The 26,618-nt window shown below is 47.6% G+C and overlaps 1 protein-coding gene and 1 long non-coding RNA gene across 2 annotated transcripts in view; one reads left to right on the forward strand and one right to left on the reverse strand.

The window, feature by feature from the left end:
• Positions 1 to 7,453: 7,453 nt before the first annotated feature.
• Positions 7,454 to 26,081, forward strand: LOC104653163 (uncharacterized). Its single transcript, XR_746421.3, has 4 exons — positions 7,454 to 7,785; positions 23,956 to 24,197; positions 25,392 to 25,553; positions 25,659 to 26,081. It is a non-coding gene; the product is annotated as an uncharacterized LOC104653163 (long non-coding RNA).
• Positions 9,989 to 26,618, reverse strand: part of POLR3A (RNA polymerase III subunit A) — a 60,947-nt gene continuing 44,317 nt past the window's right edge. The window contains exons 24-31 of the mRNA XM_003939766.4: positions 26,075 to 26,245; positions 23,970 to 24,063; positions 23,680 to 23,772; positions 22,417 to 22,581; positions 21,919 to 22,083; positions 21,531 to 21,662; positions 20,210 to 20,342; positions 9,989 to 15,255 (exon numbers count right to left, since the gene is read on the reverse strand). Of these exons, the coding sequence (XP_003939815.1) occupies positions 15,107 to 15,255; positions 20,210 to 20,342; positions 21,531 to 21,662; positions 21,919 to 22,083; positions 22,417 to 22,581; positions 23,680 to 23,772; positions 23,970 to 24,063; positions 26,075 to 26,245 (1,102 nt within the window). The 3' untranslated portion in view covers positions 9,989 to 15,106. The remainder of the gene's footprint in view (positions 15,256 to 20,209; positions 20,343 to 21,530; positions 21,663 to 21,918; positions 22,084 to 22,416; positions 22,582 to 23,679; positions 23,773 to 23,969; positions 24,064 to 26,074; positions 26,246 to 26,618) is intronic.

The raw sequence follows: 26,618 nt of genomic DNA on the forward strand, positions 1-26,618 counted from the left end.
CATTGTTTGTGGGTGTTTTGTTTTTTGTTTTGAGCCAGAGTTTCACTCTTGTGCCCAGGATGGAGTAGAATGACATAATCTCGGCTCACTGCAACCTCTGCCTCCCGGCTTCAAGCAAGTCTCCCGGCTTAGCCTCCCAAACAGCTGGGATTACGGGAGACTGCCACCATGCCCCACTAATTTTTTTTTTTTTTTTTAAGACGGAGTTTCGCTCTTGTTACCCAGGCTGGAGCATGCCCCACTAATTTTTATATTTTTAGTAGAGACGGAGTTTCACCATGTTGGCCAGGCTGGTATCAAACTCCTGACATCAGGTGATCCACCTGCCTCAGCCTCCCAAAGTGCTGAGATTGGAGACTTGCCACCAAGCCCAGGCTTTTTTTTTTTTTTTTTTTTTTTTTCTGAAGCAGGGTCTCGCTCTGTCACACAAGCTGGAGTACAGTGTTGCCATCACAGCTCACTGCAACCTCTGCCTCCTGGGCTTAAGTAATCCCCCCACTTTAGCCTCCAGAGGAGATGAGACTACAAGTGTGTGCCGCCATGCATGGCTAAGTTTTTCTTTTTTCTTTTTTGTACAGGCAGGGTCTCACTCTGTTGCCCAGGCTGATCTCAAACTCCTGGGTTTAAGCGATCTACCCACCTTGGCCTCCGGAAGTGCTGGGATTAGAGGTGTGAGAATGACTGCACCCAGCTGTGTGTTTGTTTGAGATAGATCCTCGATTTGTCACCCAGGCTAGAGTACAGTGCCGTGATCTCATCTCACTGCAACCTCTGCCCCCTGGGCTCAAGCAAGCATGTCTGGCTAATTTTTGTATTTTTGTAGAGACAGGGTTTCACCATGTTGGCCATGCTGGTCTTGAACTCCTGACCTCAATTGATTCACGAGCTTCAGCCTCAAAAAGTGTTGGGTTTATAGGCATAAGCCATTGAGCCCGGCATCAGCCATATGGTTTTTTTGTTTGTTTGTTTTTTGTTTTGAGATGGAGTTTCGCTCTTGTTACCCAGGCTGGAGTGCAATGGCGATCTCGGCTCACCGCAACCTCCGCCTCCTGGGTTCAGGCAATTCTCCTGCCTCAGCCTCCTGAGTAGCTGGGATTACAGGCACGTGCCACCATGCCCAGCTAATTTTTTGTATTTTTTAGCAGAGACGGGGTTTCACCATGTTGACCAGGATGGTCTTGATCTGTTGACATCGTGATCCACCCGCCTCGGCCTCCCAAAGTGCTGGGATTACAGGCTTGATCCACCGCGCCCGGCCAGCCGTATGTTTTTTAATTTTTTTTCTTTTATTAATTTTTTTTTCTTTTTTTTGAGACAGACTCTGGCTCTGTTGCCCAGGCTGGAGTGCAAGGGTGCGATCTTGACTCACTGCAACTTCCACCTCCTGGGTTCAAGCTATTCTCCTGCCTTGGCCTCCTGAATAGCTGGGACTACAAGCAAGCACTGCCATGCCAAGCTAATTTTTGAATTGTTAATAGAGACGGGTTTTCGCCATGTTGGCCAGGATGGTCTCAATCTCTTGACCTCGTAGTCTGCCTGCCTCGGCCTCCCAGAGTGCTGGAATTTCAGGCGTGAGCCACTGAGCTTTGCTAATTCTTTTTTTTGAGACAGGCTCTCTGTTGCCCAGGCTGGAGTCCAGTGGCACGATCTCAGCTCACTGTAGCTTTGACCTCCCAAGCACTGATCCTCCTACCTCAGCCTCCCAAGTAGCTGGGACTATAGGTGTGCATCACCACACCTGGCTAATTTTTTTTTTTTTTTTTTTTTTTTTTGAGACAGAGTTTCACTCTTGTTGCCTAGGCTGGAGTACGATGGCATGATCTCAGCTCACTGCAACCTCCACCTCTCTGGTTCAAGTGATTCTCCTGCCTCAGCCTCCCAAGTAGCTGGGATTACAGGCATGTGCCACCATGGCTGGCTATTTTTATATTTTTAGTAGAGACAGGGTTTCTCCATGTTGGTCAGGCTGGTCTTGAACTCTTGACCTCAGGTTATCTGCCCACCTCAGCCTCCCAAAGTGCTAGGATTAGAGGTGTGAGCCACAGTGCCTGGCTAATTTTTTTTTTTTTTTTTTTTTGAGACGGAGTTTCGCTCTTGTTACCCAGGCTGGAGTGCAATGGCGCGATCTCAGCTCACCGCAACCTCCGCCTCCTGGGTTCAGGCAATTCTCCTGCCTCAGCCTCCTGAGTAGCTGGGATTACAGGCACGTGCCACCATGCCCAGCTAATTTTTTGTATTTTGAGTAGAGATGGGGTTTCACCATGTTGACCAGGATGGTCTTGATCTCTCGACCTCGTGATCCACCCGCCTCGGCCTCCCAAAGTGCTGGGATTACAGGCTTGAGCCACCGCGCCCGGCCTAATTTTTGTATTTTAAATAGAGACAGGGTTTTGCCATGTCCAGGCTAAAATTTTTATTTTTTATTTTTTGAGACAGGGTCTTACTCTGTCACCCAGACTGGAGTGCAGTGGTGCAATTTTGGCTCACTGCAACCTCAACCTCTAGGGCTCAAGTTATTCTCCCACCTCAGCCTCCCATAGTAGCTGGGATTACAGATGTACACCACTACGCCCAACTGATTTTTTTATTTGAAAAAATGTTTTAATTAAAAAAAGTTTACAGAGGGTCTCCCTCTGTCTCCTAGGCTGCAGTGCAGTGGCACAATCTTAGCTCACTGTAACCTCAAACTCCAGGGTTCAAGTGATTCCCACCCCCTCAGCCTCCCAAAGTGCTGGGATGACAGGCGGGAGCCACCTCGCCCAGCCCCATTCCCCATTGTGGTTTTGATGTGTACTTTCCTGGTGGCTCATCTTCCCTGCTTCTCTTACACTCTGCAAAGGGAGAATCGAGAGGTTTCTCCAGGTCTCTGAGGGCTGTTGTCACATCCTTTTACTCCCTGTCACCACACTTGCTACTCCCCACCCCACACCCACAGATGTGACTCTCCATGGTGCTGAGAGAAACCCTTCGTGAACTCAGGATGTCAAGCTAGAGAGACCATCGTCTTCATCCAGTCTAAACTGCTAAACTAGCTGACAGGTGAGGGAACTGAGGCCCAGAGGAATGCATGCAGGTTACCTAAAGGCACCTGGCGTATTAGTGGCAGAGCTGGGCTGAGACCAGAGAATCCAGGCTTGCACAGGGGACCAGAACCTCTGGGTTTGATTCCCAATCGTCGCCATGACTGTGCCCTTCCTTCCTCCCCCCTCCCTTCCTCCCTTCTTTCCTTCTTCCTCTTTCTCCTCCTCTTTCTTTCCCTCTCTCCCTCCCCCTTCTCTTTCTTTCCTTCCTTCCTTTTCTTTCTTTTATTTCCTCCCTTATTTCCCTCCTTCCTTCCTCATCCCCTCCTCTTCCTCTTCCTCCTTCTCTTCTTTTTCTTCTCCTCTCTTCTTCTTTTCTCCCTCTGTCTCTGTCTCTGTCTCTGTCTCTCTCTCCCCCCACCCACCTCCGACAGAGATTTTCTCTTGTTCCCAGGCTGGAGAGCAATGCTGCAGTCTCAGCTCACGGCAACCTCCTCCTGCCTGGTTCAGGCAATTCTCCTGCCTCAGCCTCCCGAGTAGCTGGGATTATAAGCCACCACGCCCAGCTAATTTTGTATTTTTAGTAGAGACGGGGTTTCACCAGGTTGGCCAAGCTGATCTCGAAATCCTGACCTCAGCTGACCCACCCGCCTCAGCCTCCTAAAGTGCTGGTATTACAGGCATGAGCCACTGCACCCGGCCCCTCTCTCTTTCTCTCCTCCCCCTTCCCTTTTTTCCTTCTCTCTCTCTTTCCTTTTTTTTTTTTTTTTTTTTGAGACGGAGTTTCGCTCTTGTCACCCAGGCTGGAGTGCAATGGCGCGATCTGAGCTCACCACAACCTCCAGCTCCTGGGCTCAGGCAATTCTCCTGCCTCAGCCTCCTGAGTAGCTGGGATTACAGGCACGCGCCACCATGCCCAGCTAATTTTTTGTATTTTTAGTAGAGACAGGGTTTCACCATGTTGACCAGGATGGTCTCGAACTCTCGACCTCGTGATCCACCCGCCTCAGCCTCCCAAAGTGCTGGGATTACAGGCTTGAGCCACCGCGCCCGGCTCTCTTTCCTTTTGAGACAGGGTCTCACTTTGTTGCCCAGGTTGAAATGCACTGTTGAGATCATGGGCTCACTGTAGCCTTGACTTCCTGGGCTCAAGCAATCGTCCCAGCTCAGCTTCCCGAGTAGCTAGGACCATAGGTGTGCAACACATCCAGTTAATTATTATTTATTTATTTTTGTAGAGACAGGGTCTCACTCTATTGCCCAGCCTTGTCTTGAACTCTTGGGCTCAAGCAATCTTCCTGCCTCCGCCTTCCAAAGTGCTGGGATTACAGGCATGAGCCGCCACTGCCAGCCTTGTGGGCCACTTCCTGAGCCTTTTTGAACAGCAGTTTCCTCATCCATATAGTGGAGATGATACCTACCCTATGGGGTTGTTTTGAGGATATAAAATATTTAACATACTAAGTAAATAGCATTTAATTTTGGAATAATTACTATTTAAGTGCCTATGATAAAAGAAAGTCAAACAGTGCAAAGGAGTATAAAGTGAAAAAGAAATCTCTTTCCTCCAACCCCATCCCGGGGGCCACCATTAACACCAGATTCTTGTCTTTTCTGTCAGCTCTCTTCTATGGATATAATGGAAGTTATTTATCACATGGGACCCTAGAGCTGGAGATCATTAACTTGCCTGCTTTTCTAAGCTGGTCCTTCCACTTTGCCCCTTCAACCCCCTTACTGTGCCAGCACACAAACCAAGGGGCTCCCTTATTTGTCCAGCTCCCCCTTCCCAAGCCCCTCCACCTGGTAATGATTTCCTAGAGAGTCTCCCAGGGGTCTCCATGGGGACGTTTCCTGTTCCAGTCTCCATGGCAACCTGAAGGGTTGCCATGGTGATGCTTAAGCAATTATTTGGAGACCCTTAAATAAATCACCCGTGGTGGTATATACTAGAAGTGTTTGGCTCTGGCTCTTGTGTTCGGGGCCAGGGTTGGGGCCCAGGCCCGAAGGCAGAAAATGTGGGGCGGCAGGGGATGGTGGTCAGAGCCCGATGCCCTCGGTCTGGCCCTGTGAGGGGCCCTCTCTGGGAAAAATTGGAATTGAGCCTTTTGCGAAGTGGTGTGAGGACAGGAGGCAGTCAGGCCTGTGCAGTTCTTAAACAGGAAGACCCTGCGGCCAGGATGACATTTTAACCCTGATCGGGATGGGGGCAACTTGGTGCTATGCAGTCACCAAGCAGGGATTCCACTCCAGGGATTCCGCTGGGCTCCAAGGCCCTCACTCCTCCTTGATGCCAAATTCCAAGAGGAAATTTAAGATGGAATCCACTCCTTCCTACATTCATTTATTTGACCAATATGTTTAAAGTGGCTGCAACGTGCCAGGCACTGTGTGCTAAGCACTGGGAATACAGCAGTGAATTAAAAAACAAAACCCCTGTCCTCATGGAGCTTACATTTGAGTGGGGAGAGGCAGAAAATTAGCAAAATAAAACATCCATGGCTGGGCACAGTGGCTCACGCCTGTAATTCTAGCACTTTGCGATGCCAAGGTGGGTAGATCTCCTGAAGTCAGTTCGAGACCAGCCTGGTCAACATGGTGAAACACAAACATTAGTCAGGCATGGTGGCAGGCACCTGTAATCCCAGCTACTTGGGAGGCTGAGGCCGGAGAATCGCTTGAACCTGGGAGGCAGAGGTTGCAGTGAGCCAAGATCGTGCCACTGCACTCCCGCCTGGGCAACAGAGTGAAACTCCGCCTCCGGATTAGATCCATATTTTTAGGACGAGTTCATTTGGCAGGTGAGTTGTCCCACACTCCTTGGTGGATTCCGACTTCCATGACTACCATCTGCTTCTCTTTTCTGAGTGTGCCCTATCCACCTTCATATAGATCTCGGGTTTGAGGCCAGGTTAGCAGGCAATAGAAAATCATTTCTGGTTAATTTAGGCCCTAGGAAGCATTTACTGGAAAGTTCTTGGACAGTGAGTAGAGGAGCTAAATGGCCAACCCTTGGGCTATGTAGTTACTGAGCACCTGAAACTCGAGATGGGCCAAGCCTAAAACACACACTAGACTTTGAAAGCTTAGTATGAAAATAAGAGTGTAAAATATCTCGGTCATTTTTATATTGATTACATGTTGAAATGATATTTTGAGTACACACATAAAATGTATTGTTAAAATTAACTTCTTGTTTCTTCTCCCTAGGCTCCAGTGATCCTCCCACCTCAGCCTCCCAGGTAGGTGGAATTACAGGTGCATGCCACCATGCTGGATAATTTTTTGTATTCTTTGTAGAGATAGGGGTTTGACATGTTGTCCAGGATGGTCTCAACTCCTGAATTGAAGCACTCCGCCTGCCTCAGTCTCCCAATGTGCTTGGATTTCAGACATAAGCTACCATGCCTGGCTAATACTAGATTTTAAATTACATATGGACTGGGAGTGGTGGCTCATCCCTGCAATCCCAGCACTTTGGGAGGCCAAGGCAGGTGAGGTTGGAGTTTGAGACCAGCCTGGCCAATATGTGAAACCGCATCTCTACAAAAACACACACAAAAAAATTAGCTGGGTGTAGTGCTGTGCGCCTGTAGTCCCAGCTACTCTGGAGGCTGAGACAGGAAAATTGCTTGAACCTGGGAAGTGGAGGTTGCAATGAGCTGAAATTGTGCCACCACACTCCAGCCTGGGCAACAGAGCAAGACCCTGTCTCAAAAAAAAAAAAAAAAATGACATATGACTTACATAATTAGTTTTCTATATTACTATATACTACAGTACTGCTGGACAGTGCTGTGACTAGATTAATTCCATAAGGAAAGAAGCCAAAGGAGCCATAGCAGTATCGTTCACTGCTCTAATCCCTGGACCTGGTATTGGGGCCAGGATATAGTAAGTGGTCAGAAAAGTGTTATTTATTGAATGAATGGTTGATAGTCACATTTTCCATCATCCCAGAAACATTTTAAACAGCCTGTGAAGGGAATGTGGTCTAATTTAAATGTCAGTTTATATATTAAAACAACAACAACAACAAAAAACTGTAACTCAAGCATGCAATTTGCAAGAAGAGGAAAGGAAAAGGGAGTATGTAGGGATCAGGGTCTCAGTCCCTTTTTTCTGAGGGATTGAGGGGATATTCTGACCTTGGTCAAGACAAAAAAGGAGAAAAGAAAGGTCCTGCCCATCAGAGGCAGAGATACGATCATTCCCCACTTCCTGTGCCCCCTCCCTTTCTTTGCTAACAGAGGCGCCTATTTTTAGCTAGGCACATGGCCACCCAGAGTCCAGACATTTTCCAGCCTCCCTGGAGCTGGGTTTGGCTACGTAAGTTCTGGCTCATGGGATGTAAACAGAAGTGTCAAGTAACTTTTGGAAACTTTCCTTAAAGGGAAGTGCTGTGTCTCTTTCCTCTTCTCCTGGCTGGAATGCCTGGAACCTTAGCAGCCACCTTGAACCAGGAGGAATGGTGGAGGGGTATAACGGAAGGCTGCGAGGGGCCTGGGTTCCTCCCTGACAACTCAATGAACTGTCGTATCAGCCTTGGAATGCCTACTGTGGACTTTTTATGTCAGAAAAGAAAATCCCGTGTATTTAAGGCTTGCTGACTTGCATTTTTTGGTCACCTTGTCCTAACTGGTGACTGGTGCCTATCAGCTTTATGTGGCTATCACTGGAAGGGTCCACTCAACTACCTTCAGAACACTCCAGTACTTTCCGGGACAAAGTTTGCTCCAAGATGACTGGATTTCTTTACCATCAGGTACTTATTTATTTACTTTTTTTGAGACAGGGTCTTGCTCTGTTGTCCAGGCTGGAATGCAGTGGTCTGATCTTGGCTGACTGCAGCCTCTGCCTCCTGGGCTCAAGTGATCCTCCCACCTCAGCCTCCTGAGTAGCTGGAACCATAGACATAAGCCATGACACCCAACTAATTTTTTTTGTATTTTTTTAATAGAGACAGGGTTTTGCCATGTTGCCCAGGCTGCTAGGTATTGATTTAAAAAAAAAAAAATGGCAACATCTTCAGAAGGTACAAAATTAGAAAGGTACAATAGAACACAGAGTGAAGAGCCTAAGCAACACGGTAAAACCTCATCTCTACCAAAAAAAAAAAAAAAAAAAAAAAAAAAAATTAGCTGGGCGATGTGCCTGTAGTCCTAGCTGCTCGGGAGGCTGAGGTGGGAGGGCTGCTTGAGCCTGGGAGGTGGAGAGGTCACGGTGACCCAAGATCATCACGCCACTGTACTCCAGCCTAGATGACAGAGCAAGAACCTGTTTGAAAAACAAAAAAACAGAGTCACTTCCTACCTCTGTCCTTGTCACCCAGTTTTTGTTCCCAGAGACAACCATTATTACTGGTTTAATAAATCTTTTTTTTTTGAGATGGAGGTTTGCCCTTGTTGCTCAGGCTGGAGTGCAATGGTGGGATCTGGGCTCACCACAACTTCTGCCTCCTGGGTTCAAGTGATTCTCCTGCCTCAGCCTCCTGAGCAGCTGGGATTATAGGCATGTGCCACCATGCTTAGCTAATTTTGTATTTTTAGTACAGGCGGGGTTTCTCCATGTTGGTCAGGCTGGTCTTGAACTCCCAACTTCAGGTGATCCATCCGCCTCGGTCTTCCAAAGTGCTGGGATTACAGGTGTGAGCCACGGTGCCAGGTATCTTTTTTTTTTTTTGAGATGGAGTTTTTGCTCTTGTTACCCAGGCTGAAGTGTGATGGTGCGATCTCAGCTCACCGCAACCTCTGCTTCCTGGGTTCAGGCAATTCTCCTGCCTCAGCCTCCTGAGTAGCTGGGATTACAGGCACACAACACCATGCCCAGCGAATGTTTTGTATTTTTAGTAGAGACGGGGTTTCACTATGTTGACCAGGATACTCTCGATCTCTTGACCTCGTGATCCACCCGCCTCGGCCTCCCAAAGTGCTGGGATTATAGGCGTGAGCCACCGCGCCCAGCTCTTTTTCTTTTCTTTTTTTTTTTTTTTTTTTTTTTTTTTTGAGACGGAGTTTCGCTCTTGTTACCCAGGCTGGAGTGCAATGGCGCGATCTCGGCTCACCGCAACCTCCGCCTCCTGGGTTCAGGCAATTCTCCTGCCTCAGCCTCCTGAGTAGCTGGGATTACAGGCACGAGCCACCATGCCCAGCTAATTTTTTTGTATTTTTAGTAGAGACGGGGTTTCACCATGTTGACCAGGATGGTCTCGATCTCTCGACCTCGTGATCCATCCGCCTCGGCCTCCCAAAGTGCTGGGATTACAGGCTTGAGCCACCGCGCCCGGCTTCTTTTTATTTTCTTAAACATGATCTGACTCTGTCGCTCAGACTGGAATGCATTGGCGAAATCTTGGCTCACTGTGACCTTTGCCTCCCAGGCTTAAGTGATTCTCCTGCCTCAGCCTCCCGAGTAGCTGAGATTATAGGTTCACACCACTACTGCCTGGTTAATTATATATTTTTAGTAGAGACAGGGTTTCATTATGTTGGCCAGGCTGGTCTTGAGCTCCTGACCTCAAATTATCCACCGGCCTTGGACTCCCAAAGTGTTGGGATTACAGGCATGAGCCACTGTGCCTGGCCCTAATATATTATTCTAAAGAGAAAGAAAAAGGTTAAGTCCTCCCTTATGGGATACCTTCTTATATTATCTAAATACATAGCTGTTATCAACACCTGTATCTCTACAAAATACCTGCCTGTCTGAATTACTCTGCTGTTACTTACTACCTGTGACTCTAAAATGAGATCACACTTACTTTATGGCTTGCATTAGAGTATTCAAGCTCTCACCCAAGCGGTGGCCAACATCCGTCCCCTTCCCTAACCCTTCTCCTCTCCCGTGTAAGATTCTTCCCATGACCTACTGATTGAGCAGACAGTGGGGTAGTTGTTATGTCTAGAGAGGCTGGATCCCAAGTCCACCAGGGTCCACTTGGGGTCAAATAAAAAGAGCCAGAGGATTGGTTTTTAGTTGTAAATTCACAGACTGTATTTTTCAGTAGAAACTAACGTCACTGTATTAATCATTGCAAACATTTAATGTGTATTATGATGTGCCAGGCACTGTAATAAGACCTTTATATGTGTAATCATGTTTAAAATTCACAATGACTCTATTAGTCAGACACTACTAAACAGTATTCCTATCTTATAAATGAGTAAAGTGAGGCAAGGAGAGGTCAAGTAATTTGTTCATGTTCACCAGATGGAAAGGGGGAGTTGGGACCGGGCATGGTGGCTCACGCCTATAAATCCCAGCACTTTGGTAGGACTGCTTGAGCCCAGGAGTTCGAGACCAGCAAGGCAACATAGCAAGACCGTCTATTTGAAATTTAAAAAAGAAAATAAAAATAAAAGAAAGGGGGTGTTGGGATTTAAATCTTGATACTGACTGTAGAACTCAGGCTCTTAACAAGATGACCCTGACCGGATGGTAAGCTCCATTCATGCAGGGACCTTCCCTAAGGCCCTAGTGCACTGCCTGGCACAGAGCAGAAGTATAGCAGATATTAATGGATTCAAATGTTCATACGCTAACATTGCCAGTAGGTTGGGGAGAGGATGGTAGCAACCTTTCCCTGTGACAGTAGGCTTGTGTCCTTGCTCAGGGCACACTCCCCAGAATCTGAGCCTAAGGCAAGGAGGCCAAATTAGTGTCATAAGAAGCCCTGCGGGAGGTGTTAGAACCAGAGGGCTGCAGTCTCAGAGGGGCCTTTTTCTACCCTGGTGGGGCCTGATGTGCCCACAGGAGCACAATCCCTTGATCTGTAGCTTTCACTTCAGAGTGTGCCGGACACACTTTTGCACATTGAACCTGAACCTCTCTGCTTCGCCTGCTTCTGTGGAATTCCTTTGAGATGTATTAATATACATCTTTTTTTTTTTTTTTTTGAGATGGAGTCTCGCTGTCTCCCAGGCTGGAGTGCGGTGGTGCCATCTTGGCTCACTGCAACCTCCCCCTCCCAGGTTTAAGTGATTCTCCTGCCTCAGGCTCCCCGGTAGCTGGGATTATAGGTGCGTGCCACCACACCTGGCTAATTTGTGTATTTTCAGTAGAGAGCGTTTTATCATGTTGGCCAGGGTGGTCTAGAACTCCTGACCTGAGGTGATCCACTTGCTTTGGCCTCCCAAAGTGGCCAGATATGTTAACATCTGATTTGCCTGTCGTGTTTACTGCTGCACCCCTAATACCGAGAACAGTGCCTTCAAAGTAGCAGGCCTTAAATCTTTGTTGAATGAATAAAAGAAAAGTGAAGCTGTGTACCTGATCCTGGCCAGGTGGTGCTACCAGACTCTGGACTTAAGTCCTTCCAGCGCCTCCTACTGGGGCTGGATTATCAGCACGCAGGGGCCACTTTCTTACATTTCTAAGTCACAGGGGTCGGGGTGACTGGGATATTCACTGTTGACCTCCAGCACCTGGAGAGGGGAGCTCCTAGCAGGGGTTAGTTCTCATTCTAGGAGTTAGAGCTCATAAAAGCCCAGCATCCTTTTTCACAGCCCACAAAGATGCTTCTGCTATAGTTTTATGTAATGCAAGTATTTCCTCTAAGGCTTCGGTTGAAAAATAAAGAGGTCTGCCAACAGGCAGCAAAAATCAAGAGAAATAATCATTATACAATGCCAGGTTCAATTAGAAATGAATCAATGGGAATACATATGGATAAACCCTGAAATACAAACATGGCACCATAATTTAACTGACACACATACCCAAAGAGTCCAGAATGTCTCTCCCACCCCCAAAGTGCTGAATACAGCATGGGGCTGTAACTGAGTCAGGAGCTATTTTAATCTCCCTTGTACAAAAGACATAAAAATCACAAGGAACTGGGAGATGGAATTCACATGTATTATTATTATTAAAAAAATTTTTTATAGTTTTTTTTTTTTTTTTTTTTTTTGAGGCAGAGTCTCGCTCTATCGCCCAGGCTAGAGTGCAGTGGTGCAGTCTTGGCTCACTGCAACCTCTGCCTCCTGGGTTCAAGCAATTCTCTGCTTCGGCCTCCTGAATAGCTGAGATTACAGGCTCCTGCCACCATGCCTGGCTAATTTTTTTGTATTTTTAGTAGAGGCGGGGCTTCACCATCTTGGCCAGGTTGGTATTGAACTCCTGACCTCATGATCCATCCGACTCAGCCTCCCAAAGTGCTGGGATTACAGGCATGAGCCACCATACCCAGCCTATTATTTCTTCCAAACCGGTGCGGAGAGTCAAATGTAACCCTTTGACTGAGCTCTCATGCTTGAGGATGTGCTGCTTCCTAGCCTTTGAGCTCTGTGCTGGCATAAAGCCCAATGCCAGTGCAGGGCAGATGATCACAGTAGGGAGAATTTTAACACCAGTCATGAGACACAGTGGGGAGCAGAGACAGTAGGGTTTACCAGGCAATGCTGTTGATATTGATAGTCCTAGCAAGGCTGGCAGTTCCAGAAGGAGGATCAGCACCCTCGGGATGTATGACTTCCTGGGTGGAAAGTGATGGGTGAAGTGATCCTTCACATAATCGTTCTGCTCCAAGGTCTGCCTTGTTCCCAAGTGTTACACGCTGATCTGCACCCATCACAATCACACACGTCTCACACATACTCTAGACTCTGCAGCACCCGAGTACTCGCTCAAGCAGGATGAGGCTCTCTGGTGGTGCCACCTTTATTATTCCCAGCTACAAGTTATGGCCACAACCTCTGTTACATTTAAAGTGTACGTCATCCACAGAAGAAAACAGGTGCCAGTGTTCCCTGCCATGACCCAATTCCACCCTCCCCTGGCCTTTGCACGTATCCCAGTGGTCCTGGCTTGGATCAGGCCTACAACTTACTTCCCAGGCACACTTTCAGGAAGGCAACTGGGGTGGGGGTACCCCTTTATGACTTTTCCCAGGTTACATGAGAAGCAGTGATCTTGGTGGGGTCTCAAGTAGAAGCCCTGAATTAGTGTTCATTAACAAACTTAATCCTTTGTCACAAACCAGGCTCTAGCTCAACTCAAAGGGGGGCTAAACATTATGAAAAATGGCATTTTTTTTCATATCACTGAGACCCCAAGAGAAGTTAGGTCTACCTTGTAGATGCAGGAAATCATAGGGTCAAACTACAATTTTTTTTTTTTTTTTTGAGACGGAGTTTCCCTCTTGTTACCCAGGTTGGAGTGCAATGGCGCGATCTCGGCTCACCGCAACCTCCGCCTCCTGGGTTCAGGCAATTCTCCTTCCTCAGCCTCCTGAGTAGCTGGGATTACAGGCACGCGCCACCATGCCCAGCTAATTTTTTAGTAGAGACGGGGTTTCACCATGTTGACCAGGATGGTCTCGATCTCTCGACCTCGTGATCCACCCGCCTCGGCCTCCCAAAGTGCTGGGATTACAGGCTTGAGCCACCGCGCCCGGCCCAAACTACAATTTTTTATAAAATTTAATTTTTTTTTTTTTTTTTTTTGAGACGGAGTTTCGCTCTTGTTACCCAGGCTGGAGTGCAATGGCGCCATCTCGGCTCACTACAACCTCCACCTCCTGGCTTCAGGCAATTCTCCTGCCTCAGCCTCCTGAGTAGCTGGGATTACAGGCATGCGCCACAATTCCCAGCTAATTTTTTGTACTTTTAGTAGAGACGGGGTTTCACCATGTTGACCAGGATGGTCTCGATCTCTTGACCTCGTGATCCACCCGCCTCAGCCTCCCAAAGTGCTGGGATTACAGGATTGAACCATCGCGCCTGGCTAAAATTTAATTTTTTTTAGGCTTAATATTTTTTGAGACAAGGTCTTGCTTTGTTGCCCAGGCTGGAGTGTCGTGGCACTATCTTGGCTCACTACAATCTCCACCTCCCAGGTTCAAGTGAGCCTTCCACCTCAGCCTCCCCAGTAGCTGGGTCTACAGGCATTTGCCACCATGCCTGGCTAATTTTTATATTCTTTGTAGAGACAGGGTTTCGCCATGTGCCCAGGCTGCTCTTGAGCTGCTGGGCTCAAGCGATCCACCCTCCTTGGCTTCCCAAAGTGCTGGGATTACAGATGTGAGCTACTGCACCCAGCCCAAACTACAAATTTTTATAGAATTTTAAACCCAACCACTGGCCAAAACCACTCAGGTCAAGAATTCCTAATGTACAATCACATCAGTACGGAGGGAAAGCACCCATTCTAACATAGATCCGAGAACCAACTGGCTACCCCAGGTACCTTAACAGCATCAACTCAGAACTTTGGAAATCAACTAGAGACGATTCAAGGAGCACAAGTGTAATTCTGTAAAAAGCCATCTCATCCCCATCTCAGCAGGCCCAAACTCCAGTGAGGCTTCCATAGGCCATGGAGAATGGGTCCGGCTCTTGTCACAGGATAGAGCCCCAGGATGGGGGTCTGAGGTAGACGAAAACAGGGTAACCAGGTGTATCTAGAGAAGATGTAACAGAGCTGCCTGGGCCTCGTGACAGTTGCAGCTCAGTTACAAATCCCGGATGGCTCTATTTGCTTAAACCAGTTTTTCCAGTGATGCTTACATGCTGGCTTTCTTGGTTTCTATAGATGTTTGGTTTCAAAAATAAAACCAAAATAACAGAAATTCCAAATCCCTCAAATGGAGCAAATAAATAATAGTAACAATATTTACATGAGTATGTCACATTGAGAGATTCCAGCATAACTGAGGAATGGAAAATCCACGAATGTGCCCTGGCCTGTGTGGGGTTCAGGCCTGGCTCACCATCAGGTGTGAAGACACCAAGAGGAGCCAATGGATGTATGCAGCGAGCTAGGATAGGCCATGACACCGGGCTGGGCCTTCTCTTAAGTCCAGGGAGGCAGGGTGTGCAGGAGCTGTGGGGCCATCCATAGACTGAGTTTCAAGCAAGCAAACAATAAAACCCTCAGCTCTCCCAAGCAGTGTGGCACAGTCAAGGTCACTGGTGTGAGCTGCGCCCTATCAGAGGAGGAGCCTCTCCTGGGGATGCCAAGGGGACTTCTCTAATTGCTGGCACCGGTGGGGACATCAGGACCTCCGTCCCAGGGAGCACAAAACTCTTCACATCAGCTGCAGACAGGACAGGGAGTGAAGGCCAGGTACTATCCCCTCCTTCCTTGCATTATGTGACAAGGGGGATGTGGAATTCATTTGTGTCGAAGATCAGGGGCCTCTTGGGAGGGTTCGGGTCCCTGTTGGCCTTGTGGAGCAGCTTGAAGAGCCCGGTTCCAATGTTCATTGGGATTCCCATGATGATGCACTCAGACACCCCTGAAACAAACCAGAATGAACATCAGAGAGCCTCTAAACACAAGGTAGTTTTCAGGAAGAAAGACTGTTGGCTTAAGTGTCGGAAAACTAGGATGTGAGTCCCAGTGCCACTCCACATCAACTGGTTGAACTTCAGCAAATCCCTTTCCTTCTCATCTAGAAAAGGGTCGTGGCTGTGGAACGCAGGTGGGGGGATTCCGCACTTTCAGGGAAGGGCAGTGCCTGTTCAACAGCCCAGGAGCTTGTTGGAGACAGAGTCAGCTCCACCAGTTCTCTCCCACCTGAGCCAAAAGCACCCTGGGAGGGCCCTGCCTTTAAGAACCCAACTTAGCAAGAATACTGACGGATGCTCAGGAAGCTCTAAGTCTGCCAACCAGTGCTTCCTTAGCTTGCAGCCTACAAGAAAAGCAAACAGCTGGGACGGCAGTGAGCAGAATACGATCCCCTTGGAAACAGCAGCAGGCAGCTGTTAGCTGCGCTCAGGGAAGGGGCTAGGCCAGGCTTAAGAGCATCTGAGACGTGATGCTCCACAGCCCTGATGAGAAACCCTCAGAAGGCAGGGCTCCTACAGAGTTAGAGGAGTAAGGGGGTGCTGCACATTCTTTCTCCAAGCGCTGTGTCAACTTGGTATCAGGACTGAGTCTACCACAAGCAAGCAAGTGGCTACTGTGTGGCAGACTTTGTGCTAATAGAGAACCAGAGGGGCAGAGAACCAGAGAGGCCAACAACCAAATTAAAGGCCAACATACTCCCAGCACTTTGGGAGGCCGAGGCAGGTGGATCACGAGGTCAAGAGATCGAGACCATCCTGGTCAAAATGGCGAAACCCTGTCTCTATTTTTTTTTTTTTTTTGAGGCGGAGTTTCGCTCTCGTTACCCAGGCTGCAGGCTGGAGTGCAATGGCGCGATCTCGGCTCACCGCAACCTCCGCCTCCTGGGTTCAGGCAATTCTCCTGCCTCAGCCTCCTGAGTAGCTGGGATTACAGGCACACGCCACCATGCCCAGCTGATTTTTTGTATTTTTAGTAGAGACGGGGTTTCACCATGTCGACCAGGATGGTCTCGAACTCTCGACCTCGTGATCCACCCACCTCGGCCTCCCAAAGTGCTGGGATTACAGGCTTGAGCCACCGCGCCCGGCCCTGTCTCTATTAAAAATACAAAAAATTAGCTGGGCATGTTGGCACGTGCCTGTAATCCCAGCTACTCAGGAGGCTGAGGCAGGAGAATTACCTGAACCCAGGAGGCGGAGGTTGCAGTGAGCCGAGATGGCGCCATTGCACTCCAGCCTGGGTAACAAGAGCGAAAACTCCGTCTCAAAAAAAAAAAAAAAAAAAAGCCGGGCGCGGTGGCTCACGCCTATAATCCCAGCACTTTGGGAGGCTGAGACGGGTGGATCACAAGGTCAAGAGATCAAGACCATCCTGGTCAACATGGTGAAACCCCGTCTCTACTAAAAATACAAAAATTAGCTGGGCATGGTTGCACACGCCTGTAGTCCCAGCTACTCGGGAGGCTGAGGCAGGAGAATTGCTTGAACCCGGGAGACGGAGGTTGCGGTGAGCCGAGATCGCGCCATTGCACTCCAGCCTGGGTAACAAGAGCGAAACTCCGTCTCAAAAAAAAAAAAAAAAAGACCGACATACAATGAGACCATCACTGGGTTACAACGTGCTGAAGGACCAGGAAGAGGGGAAAACTTCAAAGTGGGTGTGGGGTGGCAGTGCCAGGCCGTCAAGGAGGTGGTGGTGCGTGGGGCTGCAGAGCTGTAGCAAAGGCCCAGTTTCCGGGTGTCAGGACTGTTGTTAGGCAGACTGGCTCTTCTCTTGGCCTCGGGCCTTTTTCCAGTCTTCTGTGTCCCTCCCTCTTGCCCCACTGTAATCGCTGCTTCTGTTTCTTTCCCTTCACGCTTGTTTTTTTATTTATTTTTTATTTTTTTTATTTTTTTTAAATTTAAATAGACGTGAAGTCTCATTACGTTGCCCAGGCTGGCCTCAAATTCCTGGGCTCAAGCGATCATCCTGCCTCAGCCTCCCAAGTAGCTGGGATGACAGACAGTACCACCATGCCTGGCTCTGACCTTTATCTTAAAGAATTATGTGGCTGGCAAACCACTGCTCAACGAAATAAGAGAGGACACAAACAGATGGAGAAACATTCCATGTTCATGGTTAGGAAGAATCAATATTGTGAAAATGGTCATACTGCCCAAAGTAATTTACAGATTCAACACTATCCCCATTCAAGCTACCTATGACCCTCTTCACAGAACTGGAAAAAACCACCTTAAACTTCATATGGAACCAAAACAGAGCCCACATAGCCAAGACAATTCTAAGCAAAAAGAAAAAAGCTGGAGGCATCATGCTACCTGACTTCAAACTGTACTACAAGGCTACAGTAATCAAAACAACATGGTACTGGTACCAAAAAAGAGATATAGACCAATGGAACAGAACAGAGGCCTCAGAGGCAACACCACACATCTACAACCATCCGATCTTTGACAAACCTGACAAAAACAAGCAATGGGGAAAGGATTCCCTGTTTAATAAATGGTGTTGCATGGCTAGCCATGTGCAGAAAGCAGAAACTGGACCCCTTCCTGACACCTTACACTAAAATTAACTCCAGATAGATTAAAGACTTAAACATAAGACCTAACACCATAAACACCCTAGAAGAAAATCTAGGCAAAACCATTCAGGACATAGGCATAGGCAAGTACTTCATGACTGAAACACCAAAAGCATTGGCAACAAAAGCCAAAATAGACAAATGGGACCTAATCAAACTCCACAGCTTCTGCACAGCAAAAGAAACAGTCATTAGAGTGAATTGGCAACCAACAGAATGAGAAAAAATTTTTGCAGTCTACCCATCTGACAAAGGGTTAATATCCAGAATCTACAAAGAACTAAAACAGATTTACAAGAGAAAAACAAACAAGCCCATTCAAAAGTGGGCAAAGGATATGAACAGACACTTTACAAAAGAAGACATGCAGGAGGCCAACAAACATATGAAAAAATGCTCATCATCACTGGTCATTAGAGAAATGCAAATCAAAACTACACTGAGATACCATCTCATGTCAGTTAGAATGGCGATCATTAAAAAATGTGGAGACGACAGATGCTGAAGAGGATGTGGAGAAATAGGAACACTTTTACACTGTTGGTGGGAGTGTAAATTAGTTCAACCATTGTGGAAGACAGTGTGGCGATTCCTCAAGGACCTAGAAATAGAAATCCCATTTGACCCAGCAATCCCATTACTGGGTATATATCCAAAGGATTATAAATCATTCTACTATAAGGACACATGCACACGAATGTTCATTGCAGCACAGTTTACAGTAACAAAGACTTGGAACCAACCCAAATGCCCATCGATGATAGACTGGACAGGGAAAATGTGGCACATATACACCATGGAATACTATGCAGCCATAAAAAACGATGAGTTTGTGTCCTTTGTAGGGACCTGGATGAACCTGGAAACCATCACTCTCAGCAAACTGACACAAGAACAGAAAATCAAACACCGCATGTTCTCCCTCATAGGCAGGTGTTGAACAATGAGAACACATGGACACAGGGAGAAGAGCATCACACACTGGGGTCTGTTGGGGGGAAATAAGGGAGGGACAGTGGAGGGTGGAGAGTTGGGGAGGGATAGCATGGGGAGAAATGCCAGATATAGGTGATGGGGAGGAAGGCAGCAAATCACACTGCCTTGTGTGTACTTATGCAACCATCTTGCATGTTCTTCACATGTACCCCAAAACCTGATGTGCGGTTTAAAAAAAAAAAAAAAAAGAATTATGTGGCCGGGTGTGGTGACTCACACCTGTAATCCCGGCACTTTGGGAGGCTGAGGTGGGCAGATCACAAGATAAGGAGTTTGAGACCTGCCTGACCAACATGGTGAAAGCCCATCTCTCTAAAAAAGAAAGAAAAAATTCCATGTCCCTTTTGAAAAGAGGAGGGGGTAATCTTAGAGGCAAAAAACAGGCGTACACTCTAATAAGGCCAATCTGTACAAGAGTGAGATAAGAGAGCAAAGGGCTACTGGGAAGCAGAGCTCTGGCCTGCAAACGGCAACCAGCCTTGGAATCCCTGCTTGGACCTGACTGGTGTGTGACCCGGGGTGGGGTGCTGACCCTCGTGAACCCCAGCCCCTCACCAGCTCCCACCCCAGGCCTGCAGGGTCTTGCTGTGGAATCAGAAATGCTTGAGCAAAGCCCAGTAGCCAGTGCTGGCCTCACGGAAGAGGCAGGGAAGCCAGACACTGGGGAGAATTCCCCTCGTGCTCCCTCTCACCCAGGCCAGCACTGCCCCATCAGAGCCATGCTTTGTGGGTGGGAGTGGTGGGGGGATGAGGCATGGCATAGAGCCTCATCTGGTCTTGACAGCAAGTGAGGTCACCTTCGTCTTCTGACTTGTGAAAGGGCTTAATATTCATACCCTACGGGTGGGTTGAGATACTTAGCACATAGGGTGCCTGGCACGGGGGCTCAGCAGGCATCAATGGCCACCTCCCAAGGAATCCAGGACAGCAAGACGCTCTGCTCTGCTCAGTGCCGCCCAGCCACTACTCCCTTCTGTCAGCCCTGGTGTCACACAGAGGGGTCAGGATCAGTGTGGCTGACTACAAAGTCAAGGGCTAGAAAAATTCTTACACGCCCAGGGTTGCTCTTCTCTTCCTGGACCAAAAACCATCTGTGCTGACAGAGGGAAGCCTTCCAACAGATTTAACGGGACGCAGGATGCTATAATCAGGCTTTGGAGATAAAAGATCCAGCAGTTCCAATTCCATGATCTGTGACATTATTCTTGAAAAAATAAACGCTCTGCCACTCAGTTTTGTTCATTCCCTTAGAAGCCCAGCCACGGTCTAAGTTGTAAATAGTAAAGGCCTTTGATGCTGCTCATGGAAACATCAAACCTACCACACACGGAGTCCTTCTGCCCAAAGTAGGCAGCGTCAAAGAGATGGTCAGCTGTCTTCTCAAAGGAGGCCAGCATCAGCACACTCTCCTTCATCTTGGCCAGGCCAAACCTAGTGATGCCCAAGACTTCACCCTGTGTCAAGGGAAAAAGAGTCACGGTGGTACTCACACCACTGGCAAAAGCGCAAAACCAAAGCACGGTGCACCTTCAATAAAATCAACAAAAATTCCCCAAGTCCCAACCTCAGCCCAACCTCTGGTGTGAAAGGCTCGGAGGAGCTATGTCTGCCCTCTGTGTCCCACTGAGGTGGTCAGTCATTGGCAACATGGAACCTTACACTCGCATCCAGATCCCATCAGAACAAAGAATAAACAACTGAGAAGTAGAATCCAGAAACTAACTTCAGTGCTTCTGAAGAGGGTTCTTATGGCTCAAATAACTGAAAATGAAAAGAATTTAAAAATCTCAAGTATGAAGAGAATTAATTAAATTTAGGTAATTCTATTCAAAGGAATACTGTGCCATAATTTAAAAAGTGTATTTATTAAAACCATGAAACAAGATGGAAAATACTTGTGATGTTAAACAAAAGTCAGAACAAAAACTGCATCACACTGTTTGCTGCAACTCAAGTAACAGATGCACATGGACTTCAAAGAAGTCCCCCCACACCACCTTGTGCCAGAATAGATGCAGGACTTCACGGGAGCCTTCAAACTCACAGCCTCAGGGTGGTCGGAAATGGGCCATTTCCCTCACTTGGTTTCTAAATATCCTGTAATACACTATTGACTTGTCTAGGGAAGCCTTATGAAAACATGCTGCCCTAAGGCACAGCTAGAGGGAAATATGGTTTTTTTTTTTTGGAAAAGAGAGAGAGAAATAAAATCAAAACAACCAATCAACTTCAGGTCACATTAACTTCTTCTTTCCTGGGAATGGCTACAGAAGAGAGATGGATGGGTGTAATAAGAAAGAAACACCTCAGCTTGCATGGGACTCTCTGGGCTTTGGCAATGGCTAAATGTGCTTTAGGATGACATTCAGGATGAAAATGGAACCAAGTTCCAGCTCTCTTTACTCCACCGACTGGGTGTGAGTTTGTCATGAGGTTGTAATTCTCACATTGGGATTTGACCGGGACACCCAGCCTGGGCAGCATATACTTTGGTTTTTGAGCAATGTTCACATCTTAATGGTGAACTGCTGTGATGATCCTCACGGTAGCATATTCTACATGTCTTAGAAACTCCATAGGTTTATTCTCCTAAGAGTGAGTTTCAGGACACCCAGGCACCCGAGGGCCTCCTGCCCACACACCTTGTAGGTCATGAGGTCAGAGAGCAGCATCACGTGTCTCCTGTCAATGCTCATGCCGTGGTTCACCATGGTGTACTGGATTTCATTGATGATCGTTGTCCGGGCAGCCTCGATGCCCAGAGTTTTCTCCACCTACAGAGAGCCAGGAATGAACAGAAGCAGCCCCTTCCGGGAGGCCACTGCAAATCCTCTCCACTTCCTACTCTGCCCTGCAGGTTCCAAGCAAACCCTGTGCCATTTTGCAGAAATGGATTGCTGGACAGTTTTTAGTTGTAGACCCAGGGCAAATGGGATGGTCAGAGAAGTATGGTGGGAACCAGCGGAAGGCCTGCAGATGGCACAAGGCAGACAGCCTAACCCTAAGGCAACCCCAAGGGCTGAGCGGTACCTCATAGGTGTTATTGGAGGTGGTTCGGGTGCCCTTCACACCGTGTGTGGCCATGACCGCCCGCAGGTTATCACCTTCCACCAGAAGCTTGTACTTCTCCTTTCCACTCTGCTCATCAATGTGGATGACAGCTCTGGACACCTCTGGAATGCCCTGCACCACCACCTGGATTCAGAGGCAGAGACGGCTGTGAGGACGGGGTGAGCCACATCCTGGGCTGGTCACCTTGATCACCCCAGCTGTCAGCAGTGGTCATCTGAGACACACTAGAGCTAGTTTTAGGGGGATGGGAGAACCGAAGACGTTCAGGGGACTGCACCTCATCCTAACATCAGGTTTTTGACAGAGTAGAGAGGAATCTAACAGACTAGCTCCTTGGGGATAAGGCGAAGAAGAAATGAAGAAATGGGACTAAGTGACAAAGCCCTTAGGTCCCAGCCCTGGGTGTCACACCACAGGAAGACGCTGGGTCTCCAGGAGAAGCAACTTCTGTTTTACCTTGGGGAGATCCTCTTTCAGGAACTGCAGCACGTAGTACATGGAGCTCTTGCTGTTCTCTCTGGGGGTGACACACACCACAGCCTCACCGTGAACAGCCACGTCACCAGGCTTCACGCGGAGCTTGGAAGTGCAGATGGAATAGCGCACTGTCTCAGCGTTCACCTGCAACATGGCCGGGCGTAGGTGTTACTGACAGAGGTTTGGAGGCTTCGAGTCCAGTGTTTTTCATCTTTCTTTCATTACTGCCCCTCTAGGAAGTTCTTCAGTCAGGTTTGTTCTAAGCCGCCCCCCCACCATGAAATTAATGCCATAGATATACCGCCTATCTGTTTTATGTACTATATGTGTATTTTATCTGTGCTTTATTCATAAAAAGAGATTTTGTTCACCCACAACAAAATATTTGCCCCAGAAAATTCATGCTCAGTTCATGGCAACACACGCAGCAGCCTCTGTGGGAAGCTCTAGGGAGGCTGGAGGTTGGAGGCCAGGCTGATTTAAAAACTTCTGTGGGGCCTCGCCTTCACCTGACATTTCCACAATGGTTCATGTGAGACAGTCCTGGATACAACTCAGGTCTTCTGCAAAACAGCCACAAGGCAGGCAGCAAGAAGCAGGCTAGAGAAATCCCTAGACTGGAGAGTGGGTTGCTGCATTTCAGAGTCAAGTGTCATATGGGTAACATAGGAACTTGGCGCCTGAGAGAACGGGCTGACAGACTGTGTTGTAAGGGCTACAAGACGGTGTCAGGAAGTTACTCATTTTGCACTCCATGTCAGTGTGTTTGTGAGGAAGGCTGATCATCTTTCAACTGTTACCTATTTCCCATGAATGCCAGTTTAAGAAGCCAGGTTAATCTCCCCAACTAAAAAACATTTACTGAACCTCTTAGGTTAGCTGCCATGGTGGGCACTGAGGACCCACAGGAAAGTAAGACACAGCCAGCCCTAGGGTCCTTCCAGACACTGGGAAGAGGAGCAACAAGATCACTTATCATAATACCACGTCACAGTGAACTGGTATTGTGGTCTGCACAAAATTTCAACTGATTTCCTGTGAGTCTTTAGATGGCTATATTTGTATCAAAGTCAGGTTTAGAACAAGAAAATGTGAGGGAACAACAGAATCACAAAAACCAGAAACGAAACAGAAGCTTCTGCAATGCTTCCTCTGCCTTGCTTAGCTCTTGCCCTAGTTTATCGGTACCTATCTTGGGACTAACAGGATGACTTCCTCTCTACATTTAATTATGTGACTCACTTCCAGTCTCAGAAGTCTAATCCGTTCCAGGGAGAGCTTGACGAGAATAAAGCAGTCATCAGGAAGAAACACTTCTTCAATATACTCGGAAATCTGGAGTGTTAAAAGATCAGAGTGTTCATTAGCCACTTTCCCCTTTCCTAAGAGCATGCGACTGCTTGCTTTTTTTTTTTGAAGAGCTGGAGTAGCGTGGACGCCACAGACTGGTCAATCCATTGCTGCTGATTTTTACACTTCCTTGCAACATTGCTGAGCTAGTTTTCTTGTTATCAACAGGGATTTCTTCTTACCTCTCCCAAGAGGGTTTTCTCAATTCTTCCTTTCACGAGGCGAGCATAATCCGCATCGTCATCCTTGTCTAGCTGTGCTGTGATAATTGGAGTGCTGTTGAGAAGCAAAGGAAAAATGATGCTACCACAAAGGAGAAGCCTGTCTGAAGACCACTGCTTTGTTAAACCCAAGTACTATTCAGAATCATAGTTACTAGCAACCGCAGTTGACTGAGCATTTACTTTCAGGTATGCTAAAGGGTTCACATACATTCTCATTTACACTTACTTTTTTTTTTTTTTTTTTTTTTTGAGACGGAGTTTCGCTCTTGTTACCCAGGCTGGAGTGCAATGGCACCATCTTGGCTCACCGCAACTTCCGCCTCCTGGGTTCAGGCAATTCTCCTGTCTCAGCCTCCTGAGTAGCTGGGATTACAGGCACGCACCACCATGCCCAGCTAACTTTTTGTATTTTTAGTAGAGATGGGGTTTCACCTTGTTGACCAGGATGGTCTCGATCTCTTGACCTCGTGATCCACCCGCCTCGGTCTCCCAAAGTGCTGGGATTACAGGCTTGAGCCACCGCGCCCGACATTACACTTACTATTTTTAATGGTCCCCAGGCAATCTACTCCATAAATGAATGAAAAGATTTTCAGAAAATTCTTCCTTAGAAAGGGAACCCTGGGCGAGCATGGTGGCTCACACCTGTAACCCCAGCACTTTGGAGACCAAGGCGGGTAGATAACTGAGGCTAAGAGTTTGAGACCAGCCTGGCTCACATGGCGAAACCCATCTCTACTAAAAACATAAACATTAGCCAGGTGTAGTGGTGCGCGCCTGTAGTCCCAGCTACTCAGGAGGCTGAGGCAGGAGAATTGCTTGAACCCAGGAGGTAGAGGTTGCAGTGAGCCTAGATTACACTACTGCATCCCAGTCTGGGCAACAAAGACTCTGTCTCAAAAAAAAAAAAAAAAAAAAAAAAAGAAAGAAAGTGAATCCTACCTGTTTTTCTTTGGTCCTAACAATCATAACCAGCAGTTATTTTAGTTCTGTTTCCTGTGTAAATTGACCACCCAGATTTTTTTTTTTGAAAGGGATCTCCCTCTGTTTCAGGCTGGAGTGCAGTGGCAGGATTGCAGCTCACTGTAGCCTTTACCACCTGGGCTCAATTGATCCTCCTGCCTCAGCCTCCCAAACAGCTGGAACCACAGGTGTGCACCACCATGTCTGGATAATTTAATGTTTAAATTTTCTGTAGACTTGGGGTCTTCCAACGTTGCCTGGGCTGGTCTCGAACTCCTGGGCTAAAGTGGTCCTCCAGCCTTGGTCTGTCCAAGTGCTGGGATTACAGGCATGAACTACGATGCTTGGCCTATAAAGTGACCTTTTGTATACTACAATTTCCTTCATCCCTCTTCTCTCGCAACACTGCTTCTCCAGGAACACCTCCAACTCCTCTGATCACTAGCCATTGGCTTCTGTCCTTACTGTTCTGGACAGGATCCTCAGAATACACATTCTTGGGACTAAACTGACCAGCCCAGAAGGGGCAAGCAGAGCTCCGAACACCCTGGATATCTACGGTTGTGCTTCTACAACCAAGTATGGCTATCTTTCATTTAATGCTATGTATTGTCATTTTTTAAAAATTAGGTCATCATGATTTCTGTTATCAAAGGCATTGTAATACATTTCTATTTCTTCCAGCCTTAGATCAACTAGAAATCCCGTCATGAAATCACCAGGAATCACAGAATATGACCACAGGCCACATGGCCAACACTTCAGTCAGGCCTAGTTAGGCTGGAATGATGACATCAAAAGGATGAATTCTCCACTGACACATTGCTCCAATTTTTCTAGTCGTTTTTAACATTTTCTCTCTTTCATGTTATTTGTGGCCAAAGAAAACCATTGCTTCTATTTTGAATGTATCCAGTTTAGACTTTTTCTTGAGTGGCTTTTTTAAAAACCAGAATATGACTAACACAGCAAGCATGCCACCCAGAGTTTGAGACACTGTCCTATAAGAATATCACACATATGCATGTGACAAGAGGATCACTGCTTCTCAAGAAACCAGACAGGCATGTGTGGAACAGGAGGGAAATGGAAGCAGGCACCTGATGGCCTTGGAAGCATTGATGATCTCTTTAATCCGAGGCACGCCCAGGGTGATGTTCATGGAGGCCACGCCTGCAAAGTGGAAAGTCTTCAGGGTCATCTGGGTGCCTGGCTCACCAATGCTCTGGGCACACAGTGCGCCCACTGCAGAACCTGGCTCCATCTGTGCCCTGGAAGGCAAGGGTATGGATAAGAACACAGGATGACAAAGAAAAGTCCAGCAAAACTGCTGGGGAGAGGCTTGTGGTTATCACTTTCAACAGGGAATACAGATGCTATTAGGGTCAGGAAGGAATTGGCAATAGGCCAGGGTATGCTTGTGACAGAGGAAGAGCCTGGTATAGACCAGAAATAGGTGCAGACAGGGGAAAGTCATGCTCCCAGAGGGGGCAGCAGTGCAACTCAATTCTGCGTGGCTACGGATGCAGAAGATCTAAGTGGTCTGCTAACCAATGGTATGGATGGTGAACAGAGCAGATAGCATCTGCCGTATTCATCAGCAGTTTCCCCATGGGGAGAAGACATTAAGAAATTTCCTTGCAA

Source organism: Saimiri boliviensis, chromosome 12 (genome assembly GCF_048565385.1).
Source record: "Saimiri boliviensis isolate mSaiBol1 chromosome 12, mSaiBol1.pri, whole genome shotgun sequence".
Classification (NCBI taxonomy): Eukaryota; Metazoa; Chordata; class Mammalia; order Primates; family Cebidae; genus Saimiri; species Saimiri boliviensis.